Source organism: Sinohyriopsis cumingii, chromosome 6 (genome assembly GCF_028554795.1).
Source record: "Sinohyriopsis cumingii isolate HCF-2022 chromosome 6, ASM2855479v2, whole genome shotgun sequence".
Lineage (NCBI taxonomy): Eukaryota > Metazoa > Mollusca > Bivalvia > Unionida > Unionidae > Sinohyriopsis > Sinohyriopsis cumingii.
Window position 1 is genome coordinate 146154256 of NC_142966.1, and position 22951 is coordinate 146177206.

At 35.8% G+C, this 22951-nt stretch overlaps 2 protein-coding genes across 3 annotated transcripts in view; both read left to right on the top strand.

Annotated features, from left to right (window-relative positions):
- The first annotated feature begins 335 nt into the window (after nt 1-335).
- On the top strand, nt 336-10909 carry LOC149798213 (heat shock 70 kDa protein 12A-like). Its single transcript, XM_089963300.1, has 6 exons — nt 336-629; nt 3658-3698; nt 3949-4254; nt 7232-7456; nt 8118-8268; nt 8916-10909. Exons 2-6 carry the CDS (start codon nt 3696-3698, stop codon nt 9977-9979), a joined length of 1749 nt encoding a protein of 582 aa, XP_089819426.1. The 5' UTR covers nt 336-629; nt 3658-3695; the 3' UTR covers nt 9980-10909.
- Nucleotides 10910-19611: 8702 nt separating this feature from the next.
- The window catches only part of LOC149798214 (polyprenol dehydrogenase-like), a 30090-nt gene continuing 26750 nt past the window's right edge, over nt 19612-22951 (top strand). The window contains exons 1-2 of one of the 2 annotated variants that reach the window (XM_089963301.1): nt 19612-19803; nt 20212-20243. In XM_089963301.1, coding sequence (XP_089819427.1) covers nt 19706-19803; nt 20212-20243 — 130 coding nt within the window. In that variant the 5' untranslated portion in view covers nt 19612-19705. The remainder of the gene's footprint in view (nt 19804-20211; nt 20244-22951) is intronic. The other variant, XM_089963302.1, reaches the window with a different exon arrangement.

Here is a 22951-nt window from a genome sequence, read left to right on the forward strand (position 1 = left end):
CACTCAGCCTAATCTCTTATCAAGAATAAATAACGAAAACAAGATTCCAACGTCAAAAAACTAACAATCTTTTTGCACTCAAACATTTTGACTTACACAAAGTAGGAAGTAGCTACGGTATTGAATGACGGTAAAAGGATGATTATATGAATGATTATATAGTCTATGAGAGAGAGAGAGAGAGAGAGAGAGAGAGAGAGAGAGAATGTGTATGTACCAGCTGACCTGTCAACTTGGCACGTACTATTATCAATCAGGGTCATTACACAACTGAATACTTGACTGAGCTCACTCCACTGGTGTTAACACCTAACTACCTCGCTACGATGTCATATAGCTTCAACGTGGTGGAGCTCAAATGGTGCTCAGATTAAAAAAGGTCCCAAGACGAAAGTCACCAGGAAAGATTCAGCTACGATAACCAGAAAGAGGCTATCTACAACAATATATCTGCCCGCTTGTTCAGTTTGTTAACAACGTACAAAATATACTTTATAATTGATTTACTTCCTTGTAGATTACCTATGTACACAAAAGTATGTTTGGAAGGTAATGAGAAAATACTAAACAAATAGTGGTCTCTTTTACTATTAGCTGGGACAAGTCCTAGGTGGACAAGGACAGAACAGGTATAAATCAAGTTTTTCTGTCTATTCTTTATTCTCTTCAACAACTCGATTATGTTGTTTATAGACTTCCTACAAAACACACATGACTTTGATTTTGTCAGTTGTATCCTAAATTGTTCTATTATGGAACAATCGCAAATAAGGTTATAAGAAATACGGATATTGTATATTGTTGTCTCATAATCCAGCGAGGAAGAGGATTGCTTAAGCTGTATTCTTGACATTAAACTGATTACAGAAATTAAGGGTAAATTACTGATTCACGTAAAGGCATGTTCTTCATGTATCACTCCATATCTATTTAGCAAATCGAAAGTGTATGCACAACAAATGACCTTCACGACATTTTCAATGTCATATTAATTAAGCGATAACTTCTGTAATTTTTTTAACTGTACTGGACTGTTGTATGTAATGTTCATTAGCAAAATGGAGCCCAAATACGAACAAACATAACCTCACATCGTCCTCGTGATCATAATCGTCAACAACAACACATTTGTTATCCTTTTAGCAGTTAAAAGGAGTACTGTGTTTACCAAAGCTTGACTGTTATGTCTATTGATGCAAAGTTGGTACCACAGCGATACGTTTGTGATATTATCAGGGAATATATGTTACTTTGAGAAAATGGAGGACGTTTGCGTTTGTAGAAATTTAATTTCTCTGGTCGGTATGCTTTTAAAACGGAACATGAGCAATGAAATGATATTTAGTATTCACCTGTTATGCTCATATGACTTGATCCGTACGAGGAACTGAAAAATAGTAGTTCAAATGGTATATTGCAGGGAGTTGAAGGCGGACACATGGCGAACAAACAAAATGACTCTCTCTCTCTCTCTCTCTCTCTCTCTCTGTATCTTTAAGACTATCGTATATAGACAATGCTCGTGTTATGTTATTCATTATGCTGAAACATACTTATTTATTGACTGCCATGTTAACAATAATATCTCAAGAGATGTTACTACTAGTGCATCAGAGGTAGGACGCTGATTCTGGCAGTGTTAGTTTGTACGTAAATAAAAATGCAGTACCCTACATGAGTTTTTGGTATACATTTCTGAAATACTGCCAATGACTTGAGCTTATTGCTCTCATGTTCTTGTTTTAACTAACCAGTATATTCTCCATAAAATATAACAAGCTTGGGCGCCTGCTCATATGGACAAGGGGGTTGGTCACTTGCCCTCGACCCGGATTTTACCTCTTAATATGTTTTGGCCTACGTTCGTAAAACATTATAGCTGACCACTTGCTTTTGCCCCCCCCCCCAAAAAAAAATAAAAAAATCTGCGCGCGTCCCTGTTAACAAGAGGTATAGGGAGCCGCGGTGGCTCAGTGGTTGGCTGACAAACTCGTGATCGAACGGACACGTGTTCGAATCCTACCATTGGATCAATCTGAGAGAGCTGCTATGGTGTGTCCGGGGGCAAGGCACTTTACACCAATTACCTTGTCACTAAATAACATACTTGTGTTGCTGTGCCGTAGAGCACCAAACCAAGAGGTATATGGGACCAACAATATTTCTTCGACAAGTTATGCCTATGAATGTTGACAGGCTGACATATATTGCAGAATTGTACGGATTTTTCATCAATGTTTTTGAATAATGGTAATGATAACATATTCAAATATCTGATAATATAGTTTATATGCAAAGGGCAATCATGAATCATACGTGTTGGGTAAAATTAATTTTCCAAAGTTCGCGATTTCAGAATCCCAAAGGATTCGAATATGTATTTAATATTTTTCTTATTCCTATGTTTGCCCATGTGAGATATTCGTGTGAGGTACTATTCTCACATAACTGCACTCGACAGATCTGGTGGCCTAGTGGTTAGAGTATCCACCTCGGATCCGGAAAGTCGAGGGTTCGAACCCCGGCCGCGTCATACCAAAGACATAAAAATGGTACAAACAGCTGTCTAGATAGGCGCTCAGCATTAAGAACTTAGAGTTAGGACTGGTTGTCCTGGTGTCACGATAATGTGACTGGGTGGGGCATCATGCTACATATCTGCGGCATGATGACCCAGTGCTAGACATCACTATATGCTGCAGACATCGTAGCGATGTGACTGAAACAATTTTAAAAGCTACGTTTAAAATCCAACACACACACACACACACACAAAACTGCACTCACTGACACTGCATGTCATTATATGTATTATGTTATATGAACGTCAACAATATGTCAAACACTTATAGTAATGAAAGGACAAATTTTGACCTCCCACAAACAGTAATAATTGCAAATTTGTTTGTTGCAAACAAACTTGTTACGCTCCTGCTAATGACCTAAAATGCTGTGGAAAATACTATATTTTTGGGGGGTCTCCATGTGGCCTTTACAGATCACTCACATCTCCCCTGTGTGTTGGAGTCTCGGCTCGTCCAACGTGGGCATGTGAAAAGCTTGCCAGTAGGTTCCCATTTGTCGGTAGTTCTTCCCAGGGTCTTTCAAGGGTCTTCCTCCACCAAAAATACTGGTCGCCATGTATAGTCAATAATGTGCTGAGAAATGGTGGGATTTCCTCATACCACAAGACGCATTGGATGGATTTTATTATTCTCTCACTTGACATTCGACGATATATTCACTCACACGATGACATGTTTCTATGGCAAATGATTCATATCGCTTCGGAGTTTCACTCGTCAATTTCTCAGATAAACCATCTTTAAAGCATTTAAATTTTTGACGGACCTTGACATATTCCCATTTTTTTTCCATCTCTGCTATAAAGAAATTTGTATTTAGGTGTTTATATGAAAAACTGAAGGAATAAAAGATGAACATACTCTTGATATCCTGCTGAATTCCGAATTCACTGTGTGTGCGTGTGCATTTATATATATATATATATATATATATACATATACATATACATACATACATACATACATATACATTACCGTCTTTGCACCATTTCTTGAATTGTTCTTAATTAAAATACCAATCAATGACAAGAGTTTTGCTGCACTTGTGTGTTTATATTCTTCTTTTATACAGGTGATCAGTAGTGTCCTCGTTGTTGCAGAAACTTAGTAATGGTAAGTTTCTAGAGTGTTTCATACTTAGATAAAGAAAGTCAAATCTGAAAAAAGTGTGCCCTTTACCTTTTTACTCCATTAAAATGCCATATGGAAGAAAAAAAAATGATTATAATGTTCCTTAACCAAGAGCATAATATCAATAAACGCGAAAAATGGATCATGCTATGTTTCCAAAGTTTATTTCGAGATGTTGTTTATCTTGGATTAATGTCGGGCACTTAAAATACTTGCATTTCTACATTTCTAGGAATCAAAGACAAGCCTTATTGTAGCCGCCATAGACTTTGGAACTACCTATTCCGGATGGGCCTTTTCTTTCAAACACGAATACGATGCAGACCCCACGAAGATTAGTGGAAGACAGTGGACTGGGGGGCAACTCGTTTCTTTGAAGGCACCAACAACGGTATTGATTAGACCGGATGGAAAGACTTTGGACTCCTTCGGTTACGATGCCGAAAATAAGTATACAGATTTGGCATCAAATGATAGTTCTGAATATAAAAGCTGGTACTACTTCCGACGCTTCAAAATGAAGCTGCATGGAAAAATGGTAAATAGAAATTCTGATGCTGATACAACTACTATTACATTGCCTTTAAAAATGTTTTGCTTCTTTTCCTAACATCCTTACATGCTTTCATTACTGTATTGTACTATTTAATAACCGTCCATACAGATTATATCACTAGCTATAACCTTGCCATGTCAACCGAACAACAACATCTTTAGGGCGAGGCTCGCAATAAATGGGTTTTATTTGTACAAAGATCGATGTGTTTGTGACAAGGTCAATGTGTTTAAGTGCGTGTCCCTTGTTATTCTCTGCATTTTCTAAAACATTCTTCTATTTTGTATTCACACGTTTAAAGAGTTTGATGAGTAGGAGCCTTTTTCAAGTTTGACTCCAGCGGCATATATATATATATATATATATATATATATATATATATATATATATATATATATATATATATAATCCGATAGGGACATAATGCCCATCACAGACTTACTTTCCTCCGTGTGTAAGAAAAAAATCATGCTCAGTGTACATACATACATACATACATACATATACATACATACATACATACATACATACATACATACATTGTTATGTGTTTAGACTCGAATAAACAGTAACACAGAAATAGTGAAAACAAAAAGCTTTTTAAAATTTAACAAATAATTTATTTCTTTGGAAAAAGTCTGTAAAAATAAACTAAATTTCACAATCAGTCATAATTATATTCCTCTATACATTGAAAATCAGAACAGGATTGCAGATACCCTCACAAAGCCAGTTTAAGGCCGTCTCAAACTGAATACGCCTTATTCTTTTTTTGTGTGTGTAAACTCGAAATGGCAAAAATTATTGACTGAAGGGTAGAAAAAAAGAAACAAATTGCTGTATCTTTGAAGCTGAATTTAGAACGACAATGTGAAGGACAGGAATACGTTTCCTACATATTTATGGTGTTCGAGATATATATATATATATATATATATATATATATATATATATATATATATATATATATATATATCTGTGTGTGTGAAGTGTCGAATTTTGAAGTACAGAAAATTTAAAGTTGAATGCATTTAGCAATTGAAGTTATCGCAGTTAAGCCAGGAGAGTCTTTGTGAAGGGTCACTCCCACCATGTCGGTGTAAACTTCAAAGAAACAATGTTTCCTAACCAGTGAAGTCGACCGGGGTATCTTAAATGGTCCTTAGAAGTAAACATTTGAGATACCAACCCTAACCGCTTGGTAGGAACCTATGTCCACTTATCATACTTTCAAAGGGAAAATTGTCACACACTGTCGTACACAGATTCTGAGCTGTCTAAATATGATGAAAGAAATTATTTCTTTGGGAAAGATTAGGGACCCTTGCCTACGATTGAGTAGAATAAATTAGGGCGTACACTTTATAGCAATCTGACTTTAAAGTGACGACCCCAGTGTAAATTCTTTAGTCTGGAAATTTCCTACGAGAGGAAACTTTGTCACGATCCGTGGAAGCCTAAAGATTAGTGGTTTCCTCGTAAAACAAGAAACGGACCAATGGTCGTTGTGTAGAAGGAAAGGCATGTTTAGTGCTAGGACGCGGAAGTCCCGAAAGAAAAGCAACGACGAGGAACAGCTTTCGGAGAGAAGGACGAGACAGTCCGAAGATTAGAGTACGGGAAAAGAAAGAAAGAAGGACGATGTCAGAGTAAAAGGACCATGAAGTCCATGAAGGGGCAGAACCTAGAGTTTGGAAGGATGAACTAGGAGACGTTGATATACGGTCAAAGTGAATGAAGGTGATGCAATCAATCGTGGCTATTGCGCTCTTTCACTTCTCGTCATAATGATGTAATAAATCCAAATTGGACACACCTGTTAAATTCTACTTATATAATCTAACTTGAATTTGAATTACCGTTAATTTGTTCTGATAAAATTTGTTATTTTCTTGTCAAAAGGGGCTCGTATTGTTTTATTTCTTCCCAGTATTCTCGCTCAGTTCTCTGTTGAAATTCCATTCTTCTTTCACTCCCGCCGGGCTAATATATCGAGGGAGGTCATCCTCTGGATAACGCAGTCAAACCCAATTAACCACCCCTCTTTATAAGTGGGCGACGTTACAATATATATACATATATACATATATATATATATATATATATATATATATATATATATATATATATATATATATGAACACGTACTCAATTTGCATGATTTTCAGTTCACCCTCACCCACTCCCAAAAATAAGCACAATGAGAAAAAATTTAAACTGTTGAGTTACATACTGTCATACACATACCAGGGAGATAGTGATATAATATATTCGTGCAAAATAATCAGCAGACCCGGTCATAGCTTTAACGAAGTAGAGTCGTGTCATCTTCCGGAAATATTTGAATCATTCAGGTAATCCATAATATCGATATGATAATAAATAAACCAACCAGTCTTTTACATCTGCATAATGAGTATCTTAGAATCTGATGATAAAACTGGCAAATCTCTCTTATTTTTCGATTGGTTTCCTGCCGCGTCATGACATAGACATGTCAGTCTAATGATAGGATGAAGACGTGTCAGTCTAATGATAGGATGAAGTCGTGTCGTTCTAATGATAGGATGAAGACGTGTCAGTCTAATGATAGGATGAAGACGTGTCAGTCTAATGATAGGATGAATCGATTAGACACAGTAAAAATACGTGAATATCCGCATTGGAGCTCTTGTATTTAGGTGTAGAACAGGGATGCACGCAGAATTCTTTGGGCGGGGGGAGGGACAAACAGCTAGTGGTCAGCTATCAAGTTTTACGGATGTAGACCATGACATGTTCGGAGATGAAAAAGGGAGGGGGGGCAAGTGTCGTCCCCCCACCGTTGCCTCTATGTGCAGCGCCCATGGTGTAGAAGGTGGCAATGACCTGTTATTGTGCGCAACAGTTTTTAATTTGTACAAATGTTTTGCATCGATACTACAGTTGAAGCTGTAATAAAATATATCTTCATTCACAGACATTCGATAGAAATATGTCTCTGGAAGATGAAACACAAAAATCCCTGCCAGCACATACCGTCTTCTCGTTGGTCATTCGGTACCTTAAGGATGACATGTTAAAAATCAACAGAGATCGACTTGCCAGTAGTGAAATCATGGAGGACGAGATCACGTGGGTCCTAACTGTACCTGCCATCTGGAATGACGCCGCCAAACAATTCATGAGGGAAGCAGCTGTTCAGGTTCGTCCAATATGCGCCATACAAACAGACTAGTTGTATTACATCTATATGTTTCGGTCAGATGTTTAGGAATTCCCAAATTAAAATACCAATTATGCATTTTTTTAATAACGATTTGACAATAGAAATATGTGCCCCACACTGGCATCTGAGCATATAAGTTTATATCTAAAGAAATTTGTTGATTTACGTATGATCATGTTCAGAAACCTTTTAATGAAAGAACTGAATTATTTGCATACCTGAAAAATCACAAATTAAGGAAAAGTAAATATTGATAAATGATGGACGGACTACCGTAATATGAAATAGTGTGTAACACGCTTTTCGTCTTGGTATAACTATCACTAAGTCATGGTAACGTTTGTGCTACATTATAGTGGAAAGTGCGGGTTAGGTGTGCACATGTGAATATAGAGTTTCAGTTATCAACAACTGATTTTTGTCGAGATAGAAGATTCTGTTTCAATGTAGTATTGTTTTGAGATTGATGCTTTGTAACAACATAATCTTTTTGTGTGTCCATACATGTACCATTGTAGTACCCTTCGCTTAACTTGTGATTGCTGAAAAGGTCGTAATGAATCAAGCTTATTTACTTACTAGAAACAAGCCATTTATCCGTGTGGCAAAATTATGCATTTATTGTTCATCTTTTAAGGCAGGAATCAAGAATACAAACCTTAAGATTGCATTAGAACCGGAAACAGCATCCATTTTTTGCCGCCTTCTACCTGTAGAGAAGATGGTGGAAGGAGGAGGAATGGCTTCTTTCAAACCTGGCTCAAAATACATGGTGCTAGACGCCGGGGGTAATGTGGACACACACACACACACACACACACACACACACACACACACACACATATATATATATATATATATATAGAGAGAGAGAGAGAGAGAGAGAGAGAGAGAGAGAGAGAGTGGCGAATTTTATCAGAAGAACTAGGACTTTATTATGGGGTTGGGGTTGGGGGCTGATTCGAGAATGCAAAGTAAATTAGACTAAGACTTTGTTGTAAACTCACTTTGGACACTGATGTACTCGACTTTTTAACATAGACTAAATATTTTAAAAAGCTGGACCTCATAAACATATATTGTGGAAAGGCTTTCTTCTGAAATTTATTGCTGAAAGATATTAAAAATAAATTCAATAGATAACTTTAAATTGACCATCGTCATATCAAACACTAACATAGTTTAATTAAAGGAAATGAGAAAAAAAAATTATGCAGGACGACAAAAAAATGAAGCATATTACTTCATCTTGACGGAGTGTTGTTTCTATCTTTGATCATATAAAGAAAATCAATATGCAGAGAATTTATGTGAAATCTCTTATCATGAAAAAATATAAACTGAACTGAGCGTTTAATTCTAGTATATCTGGCTTGAAATGCAAAAGTCTGTAAATAAAAATATTTGAAAAAGATTCATTTGGTATCATTTTCAGGTGGAACTGTTGATATAACTGTCCACGAGGTGATGACCGGAGGAAAACTGAAAGAGATTCACAAAGCCAGCGGTGGAGCCTGGGGAGGTACTCAGGTTGATGAGGCTTTCAGGCAGTTCCTTATCAGTTTGGTCGGAAACCCTGTACTCCTTCGCTTTCAGACAGAGAGTAAAGAAGACTACCTGGACATGATTAGGGACTTCGAAATAAAAAAGAGAGATACAGCTCCAGGCAACGACAAAAAAGTTACCTTTCGTCTACCATCCTCTCTGAAAGAGATTTTTAAGCAGGAAACTGATGAAGATCTTCACAATGCAATAAAACAAACTAGATACGCCGATAAAGTATCTCTGACTAGTGACAAGCTCCGTCTAGATGATTCCATAATGAAAAGCTTTTTCTCCAACGCCATTCAAAACACCGTATCCCATGTGGAGGAGTTACTGAAAGCCAGTGGAGTCCAGGGACTTTCCAGTATTTTAATGGTAGGTGGTTTTTCCGAATCCAAGATGCTTCAAGGCGCTATCAAGTCTAACTTCCCTGATGTCAAGGTCATCGTACCACAAGAAGCTGGTCTAGTAGTACTGAAGGGGGCGGTGGTTTTCGGTCACTCTCCGACCACGATTGCACTTCGTGTATGCAGGTATACTTACGGTATTGAAACAGGGGAGCCGTTTAACGCAAAAATACATGATACTGGGAAGAAGATTCAGTGTGCCGATGGGCTCTATTGTAAAGACATCTTTCGGAAGTATGTCGAAATTGGCCAGACAGTTTCTCTGAATGAGACAGTAGATGTTCGAGGCTACCATCCACGTGAGGAAGATCAAACAAGTCTGCAATTCGAGATATACGCATCGACTCAGAAATCCCCTATGTACGTCACAGATGAAGGATGTATGAAGCTTGGCAATGTCAGAGTCGATAATCTCGATATGAGCGTACCTAGGAAGGAAAGAAGTGCCCTTGTTTCTTTGACCTTTGGTGGCACCGAAATTGAAGTAACAGCAAAAGAAGAAAGAACAGGAAAAACAACTAAAGCAACAGTAAACTTTCTCGGATGAGAAAAAATGCACACATTAACTTATGTAGAAAAACTAGAATATGTCAATTTGTTGAAATTATTTTCCCCCAAAATTAAAATTCATTGACTTTTATTTTGGATAACCTGTATGTTACGCGAGTTTGCAAATCCTTTCATCAACTATGTGTACTCCCTAATTTGAAGGAACCATCATGTGTACAATTGTTGAAGAACAGAGTCTTCTTTGTTTTGCAATATTATTAATAGTTGTTGAAATTGATCGCTAGTTTTAACGTCACTATCAAGATTTAACGATTGCATTTGTAAATATCACTTGATTCACATGACAGAAACACAGTTGGTTACATCTGTTTAGAGACAAAAAGCAGAATGTAATTTTTTTTCTAACATACTTTTGCCTCAATGAAAAAATATCAGGCATATTTAACATTTTAAAATTATATATATATATATATATATATATATATATATATATATATATATATATATATATATATATATGCCTTCCTTTTGTCATTGTTGGAGTTATCAGCACTTTTAACTCATTATTGGCTACATTATGCCGAGGAAATGGAACTCTTGGAACCTTTCCTGAGGTCACACTGAATCAGTTGACCCGCCCTGGCCATGGCGGGTATTGAACCCCCGACCCTTGGCTTAAGAGTTCGACACTCTACCAACTGAGTTATCGCGGCTTCCTTGGTTAAATCATTTTTATTGTTGAGTAGGATAACAAGCTGTACAGATCATTCAAAATACAATGCATCATACAAAACGCATCATGTATAGACCCAGAGTTCTCTGTACACATTTGTAATTTTATTATTTGTCACTTTTCCTGGAAACGTTTACTTTCATGATGGCTTCAAAATGGATGCAATTCGTGTAGCTTTTCCACCGGACAGAATAATTGTATATGATAGTTGCTCATTAAAATATCGAAAAATTACTTCTTTTTTTACTTATCGTTAAAATTGATTTATACTTAACTGAAAAGGCACAAAGTTAAATATTCTGTTTTGATAAATATTTTGAAGTTTCGTCCAGGATTTTCCTAATAAATATGTCCCTTTCTTCAAGAACATTATGGAATTAGTACTTTTTAGATTTTATAGTGGGATAGCTATTCTTATATCTCTACTCTTTTCTGGTGTGCCCTTAACTGTATTTGATTTGCTGGTATGATAGTATAATGAAGATTGTAAATGACAATGAAAATAAGAAAATAATATCGGACTTCAAGTCTTATTCTGTATTTATTGTAGAACTACCCTATAAATCCCATCTTCGCTAGCCAAAGCTCCGATATGTTAACCCTATCTACACCTTGGCGGATCGAACACGTATTTTGTTGCTTTGTCATAGTGACATCTATTGGATGTCATGAGTTGCCTCCCTTAATATGTAATGTAAACTGACCAATAGCGCGTAACAGTGGTGCAATGTACATCGGTCTAAAAATGCTGGAAGCATTTCACTTCAAAAAGGATACGTTGTAAGTTTAGCATCGAAAGTATGACTACGTACAAGAGAGAAGCCGTTACATGTTTATTTTAGTTTAAAGGTATTTGTACAAACACGGATCTGTAGTGGAAAATTGCTTATTTTTGAGTACATTCTAGCTGTGTGCTCCCCTTGTCTCAATCATGTAGGAACAGTATTCAAATTTGTAACAGCTTAATTTTGATTGGATGCGGTGGCTTGCCGCCGTATCCAATGAAATTCATAGACCCAAAGCACATAAATATCTGCTCGATACGCTAATGTGTATATAGGGTTAAAATACCGGAACATTTGCTAGTGAAGATGTATAATTTAAAGCTTACTGTTTCTTCAAAGGCCTTTTATATAGACATTTCATTTGACGGCAGCAGAATCAATGGCAAAAAATGCATGGATCATGTTTTTTGTGGAGGATGGGGAATAACTTTATTGTTAAAACTGGAAAAGTTATTTACACCCCTGAACTAGAAAAGTACCTAAATACTGATATTTGTACTGTTCTGCGTCTTCCTAATAGTATAAACGAAGATTGTGTGCTTGATTAAACGGATCAAAGTCAGCTCAGTCTAAACCAAATCACTGGATTGTTTTTGGCAAATGTATGGTTACATCAGTCTGTTTAAAATCAGACCTCCACTGTCCTGGGTGAAGATCTGACAGCTACCGCTTAGGAGTCATGTTCTGGTGACCTTTGAGTTAGCCAATTGAAATGCATCTTTCAGAAATTTGAAAGTGAATCAGATCGATAGGCACACACTGATGCTCTTCAGCTATACTGCTCAGTTTCCCAAACGCGGATATATAAGGCTTCATCTAATTGGCTGAACAAATTAGCGATTATTGTAAGAACATATGTCACCAAAACATGACCTCAAAGCGGTCGATGTGATATTTTCAAGCAGGACAGAGGTGATGTGACTTAATCAGATTGGCGGTTACATAAAACAAGTTTATTTCCCAACAGTATGAAACTGTGATAGCCTGCGTCTAGAACTGGACGTTAAAAATGGTAATCCTTTTTTAAGCGTATTTTTTAAAACTTTATAACATATCTCCTTAAAGCTTACATACATGTTGATCTATCTCAGTTTTATTTTTACACTAAATCAATTTATTTACCTACTTATCTGTTTTCATTTTACTTGCTTTTCTTTTTTCTCTATCATTAATCCATCCATATATCCACCAGTATATATGTATATTCATGAGTTGCTTGATCAACAATGTATGTATTGAAATTCTCGCCAACACACAGAGTTACAAAATATTGTATTAACTTTGGAGTATGAGCATTTTGTTATCGCGCACCGTTTTAAGGAATTCTTAGATTTGTGTGATTACTTGTCTGATTATTGGAATTCGGCGCAATGGAAATAATTGTTTGCCCAAAACAGTTAGCCAATTACTAGGTGCAAACGTCACAGAGTGAAGTGTTAGTGAGTTTCCATGATGCGTGTTAGTGAATTCAGGTCTCACTGGACAGTTTATATGGTGAATTTTCATCCGACAATGACCTATTGCAGAAAAATGAGAATAATTTTACACTGAAGATACAAATACAAACAAACTAATGATGTTCGTAGAAAGCATGCATGTGAGATTTTGACTGCGGCAATCAGGTCAATTCCTGATGCAACTGGTGGCTTTTATACTGAAACAACAATGTCACCAACCCCTAAATTTTACATTCATTTTTGACAGCAAAGAGCTATTTTGAATATTTTTTATGACAATGCAGCTTAAAGAATCAGTATGTGCCTTATGTATCAATAAAGTTCACTAGTACTATAACAAATTAGCATACTTTTCATCACCCCTCATCCATCTAGATTTTTAGATATTTACCTCTGTAGCAGACACACGTAAATACGGAAGCCAAGTCGGCTGCTCATTTGCAGCCCAAGTTGCGCATTTGATCTCCAATGTTCCTCTAACTGTGACAGGCAGTCACCAACAAGCCAACCTATTTCCAAGCCTAACTCAATGTAAATCTAAACCACATTACACATTTAGCATTTTTGTGAATTTATAAATGCCAGTCTTGTGATAATTAGGTTCATGCCTTCTACCTTAAAAAAAATTAAGAAACTATCAAGTGAGACCTCAGGTCAAAACGGCACGAGTGTCCCTGTCTTAGCATAGTCCCTATTGAAATTTAGTAGCTTACATTGGTGGTGTGACTGCAGTGACAGTATTTACGGTAGGAAACCGGTAAATTTCACAATGGAATCAAGAAGAAGGGACCGTTTATGCCACCATGGTGGCAAATGTGATGGAGTTGTACAGGCCAAAAGTGCCTTGAAACCAAGAATTGACTGGCGTAAGAGGGGTGGTTAATTGGATTTGGCTGGCGTTATCTAGAGGATGACCTCCCTCGATATTATAGACCGGCGGGAGTGAAAGAATAATATAATTTCAACAGAGATCTGAGCGAGAATATTGGGAAGAAATAAAGCAATACGAGCCCCATTTGACAAGAAAATAACAAGTTAGATTATGTCAATATAATTTAACAGGAGTGTCCAATTTGGATTTATTTCATCATCATAACCAGTGGTGAAAAGAGCGCAATGTCCATGGCTGATTTGTATCACCTTCCTCCATTGACCGTATATGAACGTCTTCCTAGTTCATCGTCTTCCTGAGCTCTATTCTTTGTCCCTTCATGGACTCCTGGTCCTTTATTCTGACCTCGTCCTTCTTTTCCTGGGACTTCTGTCTTCAGACTTTCCCGTCTCTCTCCCAGAAAGCTGTTCCTTAAAGGACAAAATTACCCCATAATTTCTGTATAACCCACTCTCTAGACGTACATAAAATTCCCTAACGTTACTCAGAGCATGTGCGCTATCCACACACTGCGTAAATTCTGACTTAGTTCGGTATGACATTGACCTCGCTTCCAGCGGCAGGTCTTAAATTAACACGCGAGCGTCTATCGAATATTGCCATATTCTTTTACATATGCTACTACATGTTCGATTACTATTGCATGAAATTCACAAACTGTAACTCACAGCAATCCTTAACCTACAAGATTATTCAAACATTACAAAATCAGATATAATTAGGTAAGTATCGTTAACTCACGACAATCGGTATCGTCCTAACAAACAACGGGAGATATTTCATATAAACCTATGAAATCCTACACATATGAACATTTGGGTCGCATGCAATCAATTCTACCAATGAACTAATAACTGTAAAATTAAAAAGTAAATTGCATAATAATTCTAGCATCAACGCTTTCCATGACACTGAACAAAAATAAATTGTCTAACAAAATTCTAGCATCAACACATTTCCATCAAACTGAATAAAATAAATTGCTTAACAACTCTAGCATCAACACATTTCCGTAAAATTGAATAAACGATACATAATATGGAACATATTCATAGCAAACAGATTTGCATAAAACAAACAATCAAATAATAGAATATTACGTGAAACTAAAATTGCGTACTTTATTGCTGTTCTCTTTCAGACTTGTGCGTCCTAGCACTAAAACCTGTCTTTCTTTTTACAAGACGGCCACCTGGTCCCTTTCTTGTTTAACGCGGAAAACACTATTCTCTTTAGGCCTCCTCGGAGTCAAGACTACTTTCCTCTTTCATTAAATTTCAGACTAAAGAATTTCGACCAAGGTCGTCACTTTAAATTCTGATTGCTTCTAAAGTGTACGCCTTAATTTATTATGCCCAATCGTAGGCAGCGGTCCCTAATTTTTCCCCAAAGAAATAACACCCTTCATCTGATTTAGACAGCTCAGAATCTGTGAACGACGGTGCGTAAAAATTTCCCTTTGAAAAAATGATAATCTGACATAGGTTCCTACCAAGCGGTTAGGTTTGGTAGCTCAAATGTTTACTTTCTAAGGACCGTGTTAAGATCAGGATCAGGTCAAGTATTGGGTGGGGCAGGGTTTCCAAGATTTCTAAAGAGCTCCGACTTTCCCCGAAAGGGCATCAAAGCAAAAGTGTGTCCATTTATTCAAGGTGTGCATAATATCCAATAAACGTACGCAAGAATTAAACGATGATCAAATTTCAAGTGACATGAGACTGTATTCGTGTGTGTGTGTGAGTGAGTGAGTGTGTGTGTGTGTGTGTGTGTGTGTGTACTTTCTTTTCTTGCTTGTTGTTTTTTAGCCGGGGAGCGGCCCTACCTCCACCCCACCCCATTGGGCCCTCTGTGTGTGTGTGTGTGTGTGTGTGTGTGTCCATTAGAATGCAATCTAGCGAGAACTTTCTATTTTAATAAATCTCTCTTTGGCTTGGTTTTCTCCTTATATTTAAGAAACAATGCGCAGAATTTGAGATGATTTAAAAAAAAAAACTTAGATCTTTTTTTTCCAGTTGAGGAAAGGGCCTCAGTAGTCCGAGTTTCCTCTGACCCTTCCCACCCCATTTTGATATTTGGACATTGAAGTTAATTTATTTGCAAAAGACTATGCCTTGGTGCATGTATGACGCACCCTCCTCCTGTCCAATAAACTTTATTCGGTATCTTAAGTGGATCAAAATTCTCAAACTAGTATGCGCATTTGCAGACTCATTCCAGCGTACTCTTAAACATCAAGTTGAAGTTATAATAAAATTGAAAACAAGGCCGATACACCTGCACGCACACACTATGTAAATCACATGCATAAAGGGGCACCATCAGAGGACTCCGGCTTTGTTTTTGATGAGCTACTGGATAAAGAAAACCAATATAGGACTCACGGTACTAATGCAGTTCCCATAGTAAACCAATATAAACACCACGATATTAAAAATTCAATAACTTTAAATTTCTGAGTGCTCATGATCAAACCTATATTTATCAGCATAGATTAAACCTGGACGACAGCTTCTGTGTAGATAAAAGGATATGAGCCGCGGCATTTTCTGGACCTACATGTGTTTGAAACATTTGCTTTCAATAACGCACCAATGAGTCAGGTGCTAATTTCAGTAATGAGTGTTCCAAGCTCAAGGCTGTTAAAGGACTGAAATTCCATCAAATAAACAATGTCTCTAATGTTTTTCAGTTACAATTAGGATAAGCTCTCAAAAGAATATTTTTCATACAAAATAACATTCATTATCAACCAATCCTTTACACCCAAACCCATATATACTCTATCACCCATTTGCAGACTGGTTCCCATCTTTCCATATAATTATTACCTTTTGTCATATAGGCTGTGCTGTGCAAATCATCTCTTTCAACTGAGACTAGTAAAACCAAGTCTCTAGTGCAAGCGCTCTTTTTTTCTTCGGAAGAAGTCAAAATTGAGAAAGCAAAGAGCTTTCTACCGACAGACTGATATAATCTTTCGACTTTTCTTTGCACTAATGTGTTTGAAGAAATGAGAACTTTTAAACATAAACTACATTCGATCTCATGTTTGCTTTGTTATTCAAATGCTTAGAAAAACTTTTTTGTTTTATTTTTTTATTGAATACGGTATTTTGGCGTTACGCTAAAAGCAGCAAAGTAAACTTATATCCTCATTCCTTTAGAACTCCGCAAAATATCTTTCCCGCTCTAAGTCCGCAAAAGCGGTTTGAAATCCCTCGAAACAATGCACAGATGTGTCCAAAGTTGGGTAGTTTTTAACTTGTTGTTGTTTCCGCAAGGAGAGATGGATTGTACTGATTAGCAAACAATTTAATTTCCACGTCCCGGTCTGAAAACATATCAAAAGGCATATCTCTCTCTCTCTCCCTCTCTCTCTCTCTCTCTCTCTCATTTAGGCTACGATTAAAAACAAAGATTTGTCATTATGCATAAAAAGGATGTATTTCGCCTAACATTGCATTATCTAATTTCAATTTGCAAACGTGAAAATACGTTATATTATATCATATCATACTATATTATATTATATTATATTATATTATATTATATTATATTATATTATTACGTACCACCACCAGGTTAAAAACCATGCAAATAAGTCCTGTTTTATTTTTTAAAATACAGTTTATTTTGAATGATGTTTTGTAGTTTTATAAAATACATATAAATAATGACGTTTTATTCTCTTTATGTGTTCTACCCTGCAAACACAAATACAATACATTTAATACAAATATATATATATATATATATATATATATATATATATATATATATATATATATATATATATATATATATATATATATATATATATATAATACCGTAATCAGCCATTTCTTATTTTTGCATGTAGATATAAATCCATTACATTCATTAACAATGGCTTAATACTTCTTATATTTATTAATTATCCATATTAGTGAGACAGGGAACCAAACAAATCTCAGCGCAAAGATACACTTTACAGGTGTAAATGCAATTTGTGTTGTACAGCACAATACAGACAGGCACATGGACGGACTGGTAGTCCTATATAACAATAGGCAGATTAATAGCCTGTTAATTGTGATCAAATCTAAACAGCATACGGTAGGACCATATGAAAAGCCTATCAAATCTAAACAGCATACAGTAAGACCATATGAACAGCCTATCAAATCTAAACAGGACACAGTAGGACCATACGAACAGCTTATCAAATCTAAACAGCATACAGTAGGACCATATGAACAACCTATTAAATCTAAACAGCATACGGTAAGACCATATGAAAAGCCTATCAAATATAAACGGTATACGGTAGGACTATATGAACAACCTATCAAATCTAAACAGCATACGGTAAGACCATATGAACAGCCTATCAAATATAAACAGCATACGGTAAGACCATATGAACAGTCTATCTCCTACATTACAGAGAGAAAAATACAGCATACAGAAAACTGATATATAAACATGTATAATACATAAATCTGGGTATCATATGGGACAAATTAACATTTTCCATAGCCCCTAGATTCAAAATCACCAGACTCTGGGAATTCAAAGAAATTAAAAATAATAATTACCATAGATTTCAATTGTATGGTATACAAGTACTCTTGCAACTTAGGGCATGAATATTGAAAGAATGATCAACTATATAAAAAACAAAACAAAGGCATTTTCCCTGCTGCCACTCTTAAACTGCGCAAATGCATGACGTAGATTTCAAGATTACCAATAAAATAAATAATTTGCTCCTCAAATTACTACCCTGTAGTTATCAATATCACCAAAACAAAATCACAAGTAGCGATTTAAAGTGATCATACATTTCAACCCTAACATCATCGAGCTGGTTTTAAAGAAAATATAAGCTGAGAAAAAATGTACACATTACGGAGAAAACATCAACATTGACAAAATAAGAAATGCAGAAAATAAAAGTACTAAACTCACTATAAACCATGCCTCCAAATAGCAAACAAAATCCACCAACCAACACACTTCGGAAAGAATCTACTAGACTGATGTTTATCACTAACATATTGCTCATACTAGATACTAACATTTTTTTTTTTACTGACCTATGACTTGACTTATAATGAAAACAAAGCAGCTTGAACAGTAATCAGGGTAGCCTAATTGCCCCGATTGAAACAAAAGTTAAACACGTAATCCTGGATCAAGGTTGCCTAATTGACTAAATGTGTGCAAAGCAAGAATAACAGAATAATTGGAACTGGTAACTTTATTTCAGCTCGCAATTAATATTATATGAAATTATAAAAATATAATATACTTCTTAATTTAAACATGGTTATTATATAAAATATTAAAGTATATGAGTCGATTCTATCCTGTTCTAGACCGCTCCGGTGGCCTAGAGGTTAGAGCGCCTGCCTCTGATGCGGGAGGTCGTGGGTTCGAACCCCCGGCCGAGTCATATAAAAAGACTTATAAAAATGGTAATTACAAGTACCTCGCTAGGCGCACCAGCATTAAGAGGTTATTTTAAGTTAAATACTGAACGATTCTGACAATGGAAAGTTAACGGAGAAAAAAATGAGCATATTAGATTAAACCCGTTTTTTGTGTGTTTATTTACTACCGTTTAAATATATACGTTTTCAATTAATGACCGTGTACCAGTTTTGTCTTCATATATAATATGAAGTTTTACATTTTCATTCTATATTTGGCCCGAAACTATTTTGACCGGAGTTGTTTCTATAGGTAAGAATTACTTGAAATCACCGCATTGTAATGAAACGGCTTAAAACGTATACTGGAGAGTACAATTCAAGCTTCTTTGCTCTATTGATCAGGGATTTCCCAATTTAGTCTCGCTTTCAAAGTACAAGTATACGGAAGGAGTTTCCTCCAAAATGTTGCACAATCTCCTATGTATCCTGTGGATATTCTGGTATTGGCTGAAAGTATATGTATGTGGATCAATATTTTTGCTGCGACAGTTGATGCAAGGACACAGAAAGTTGACAGGCAAGTTCTTTTGCTGTACTTTCAAGTGTTGCAATTTAAACGGTGCAACGAATTTGTCTGTCCCTTTTAAATTTCACCCTATATTGAAGCTACAATTTAATCAGTCTCCTGCAGTATCGTATGAACGAGATAAAACCCGCATTTGATTTTCTTTTATTTGTGTCCCATCCTTTTATGGCAGGTGGTAGTGTCTGATGTTTTGGTTATGCATACACTGTTGGTTATACGCAAAAATAAACCCTTCTAAAAAAAAATAATTACTACAACAACAACAAAGTAACTTAAACAAGCTGTATCAAAATAAGCAGCCGGAAGCTTACTGGTAGGGGATGCGCTTTGTTTATTAATAACAGTCACCTTAGTAGTATACTCAGTAAAACATTTACTTCCATTTTCATATTACTGCAGAAGACAGCGGTTTGATGATGATTTACCTTTCTGTGAGTACTAAAACTTTGCCACAAAAGTAGACTGCCATGACTTGTATAAACTTGATACTTTTATGTTATTTATTCAGTTTTATAGTTATTCTAATTTCTTTGGCCATGCGTACCAAGGAAGTGTAAAATTTAATGCAAACAAAGCATTTTTGAATATTGGTTAAAATATGTTCAAGATTAATGATGTTAATGAGATTAATGATAAAGTGAGATTATGATTTTTACTACATTTGGACGTTCGACATTGTTTCTTAACTTTTGCTGGTGTTACAATTTGTAGAACTTGTGAATATTCATTTGGTAATTGTGGATAAGATAATGCTAACAACAGAGAATACAGGAATATCATTTTTTTCTAGTATATAAAATCGGCATGCAGTTCTTGTAGAAACCTTTTAGATATTTAAAACTTTCAAGATTTAATAAAAATTAAAGCCAAATAATTGGAGATTTGAATTTTGGTAGTCTTCTGTTATTAGTTCCAAATGATTCGATATTTTTATTATTCAAGGACACGTGAGGTTAGTCATGTAGAATTAATTTGTTAGCATAAATGAAAATCCTGCTGCTGAAACAATCATATGTTTGTATATTTTAAGCCTTAAACTTGCATGAATTGTTAGCTTATCCTGTTTTGTTTGTGTGTTGATCTACAAAGTTTGCTTTTAGTTCTGCTGTCACATGTGTTATATATGTTCATTTTCAGTGTTTATGTTATACTAACCTTACTTTGCTTTGTTTTGGTCCAATCTTTTATTGAAAAGTTTGTGTCATAATTATAAACATATAAGGGACCGACCATTTCAATTTTTGAGTGGTGGTGGTGGGGTGTTTTTTCAAAAATACTCTTGATCCATTTTTTAAAAAAATTAAATTTATCATAATAATTGAAGTTGGGAAGTAGATTCTAGAGTCCCCACCCCCAAATATAAAATGGTTAGACCTTAAGTGTGTCTTGAAGTCTGCTTTCATGTACATGAATCCGTGTTTGTCTAGTGCCTTCTTTTTTTTTCAGTCTATGTAACTATGTCATAAGTTTTCCCACTGTATTTAATGCACATTCTTTTCATTAACAGTTAACCCGTCTGTATTAATTTAATTTTTACATGTAATTTTTCTATTAGAATTGTCTTTTACTGTCCTTTCATGTATTTTAAGCTAGCAAGTAGAATGGCTTATTTTACTTCTCACTTAGAAATTAAAATAGACATGCTTTGATAACATAATTATTAATGTTTATTTTAATATTTTATTCTGCGAATAGCTTTGACGACTAGTGTTTTCTTGTTGTAATATGGAATATCAACTTTAAATAAAACTTGTCTTTTTTCAATTATCACGTTGAATCTGGGGTCCATTTGTTCGTTCATTCGTCTTTTACATATTTACAGCATACAAATACTCTAGTAGCTTTTAATATTATGACTTGCAAATGACATTGATAGCAGTATCATCATGATTTACATGGTGCAGATCATCCATGTAGTATTTAGATATTATCACTTTTTGCAGACTTATATGATCTAATGTTCTAGGGTAGGGACCTGACTCATGTTTTTTTTTTATTTCCATCTGTCAGGATCTGTAAAAATATCTTGCTATGATTTATTGCAAAATAACACCATAGCCATTATATTTTTTAAAATATTTGTCTTGAGATAAAATAAAATAAAATAAAATATCTCATCTCAAAAGAAAATCGCATTCCCTCCGAGAAATAAAAACAGTATCTTATAATAGATGAATTTGCTATGCTAATGTTAATTGTTATATAAGTTATAATTTAAAACTTAGAAATTAAACAGACATGCTTTGTTTTATGTAAAACAAGACCACTCCGGATGCCTGGTGGTTAGAACATCCACCTTGGATGCGGGGGTCGCGGGTTCGAACCCTGGCCAAGTCATACCAAAGACTTACAAAAGTGGTACTAACAGCTATCTCGCTAGGCGCTCAGCATCAAGAGGTTAGTGGCAGGACAGGTTGACCTGGTGCCAGGATAAAGTGACTGGGTGGGACATGTCTGTGGTATGATATCCCTGTGCTAGACATCACTATAAACTGCCAGGGGCCCCCGAGTGGCCAAGTGGTCTAAAGCGCTCTCCGTTACGGATCACTGCCATCTCACCTATGTCTGCGTGGGTTCGAGTCTTGGATTCAGCTAATGTGGGTATGTGAGAAAGCTTGCCAGTAGCTTCTCGTGGGTCGGTGGTTCTTGCCGGGGTTTTTCCGGGTTCTTCCTCCACCATTAATACTGGCTGCCATGTATAGCCTATCGTGTGCTGCAAAATGGCGTTAAACCCTACAACAACAACAACACTATAAACTGCCACACCTCAGACATCGTACTGATATGACTGAAAAATTGATAAGGCTACGTTAAAAATCCAAATCACACACACACACACACACACAATTTAAAACTATTATTGAGGTTGGGTGATCAAGCTTAAGCTTTATTTGACACCCCATGACACCATCATGGTGACATTAGAGGACTTGTTGATGATAATAGGAAACTTTGACACTGAAGTGTACAGTTCAATAGCTACACTATTAATGTAATAGGCAGGGAAATTTTGAGTGGGATGCCAACACACAGACAAGATAATTATCATTGAGTGTAGGTAGACATAAGAAATAATCAAAAAATGAAAACATATTTAGTGGACTTGATAAAATTACGTAAAATTCCAACAAAAATCAAA

What these genes read in the sequence shown, in the direction of transcription:
- LOC149798213 (XM_089963300.1), top strand. An exon ending in TGAAGCTGCATGGAAAAATG is followed by an intron (nt 4,255 to 7,231) that starts GTAAATAGAAAT and finishes CTTCATTCACAG; the next exon opens with ACATTCGATAGAAATATGTC. An exon ending in TGAGGGAAGCAGCTGTTCAG is followed by an intron (nt 7,457 to 8,117) that starts GTTCGTCCAATA and finishes TCATCTTTTAAG; the next exon opens with GCAGGAATCAAGAATACAAA.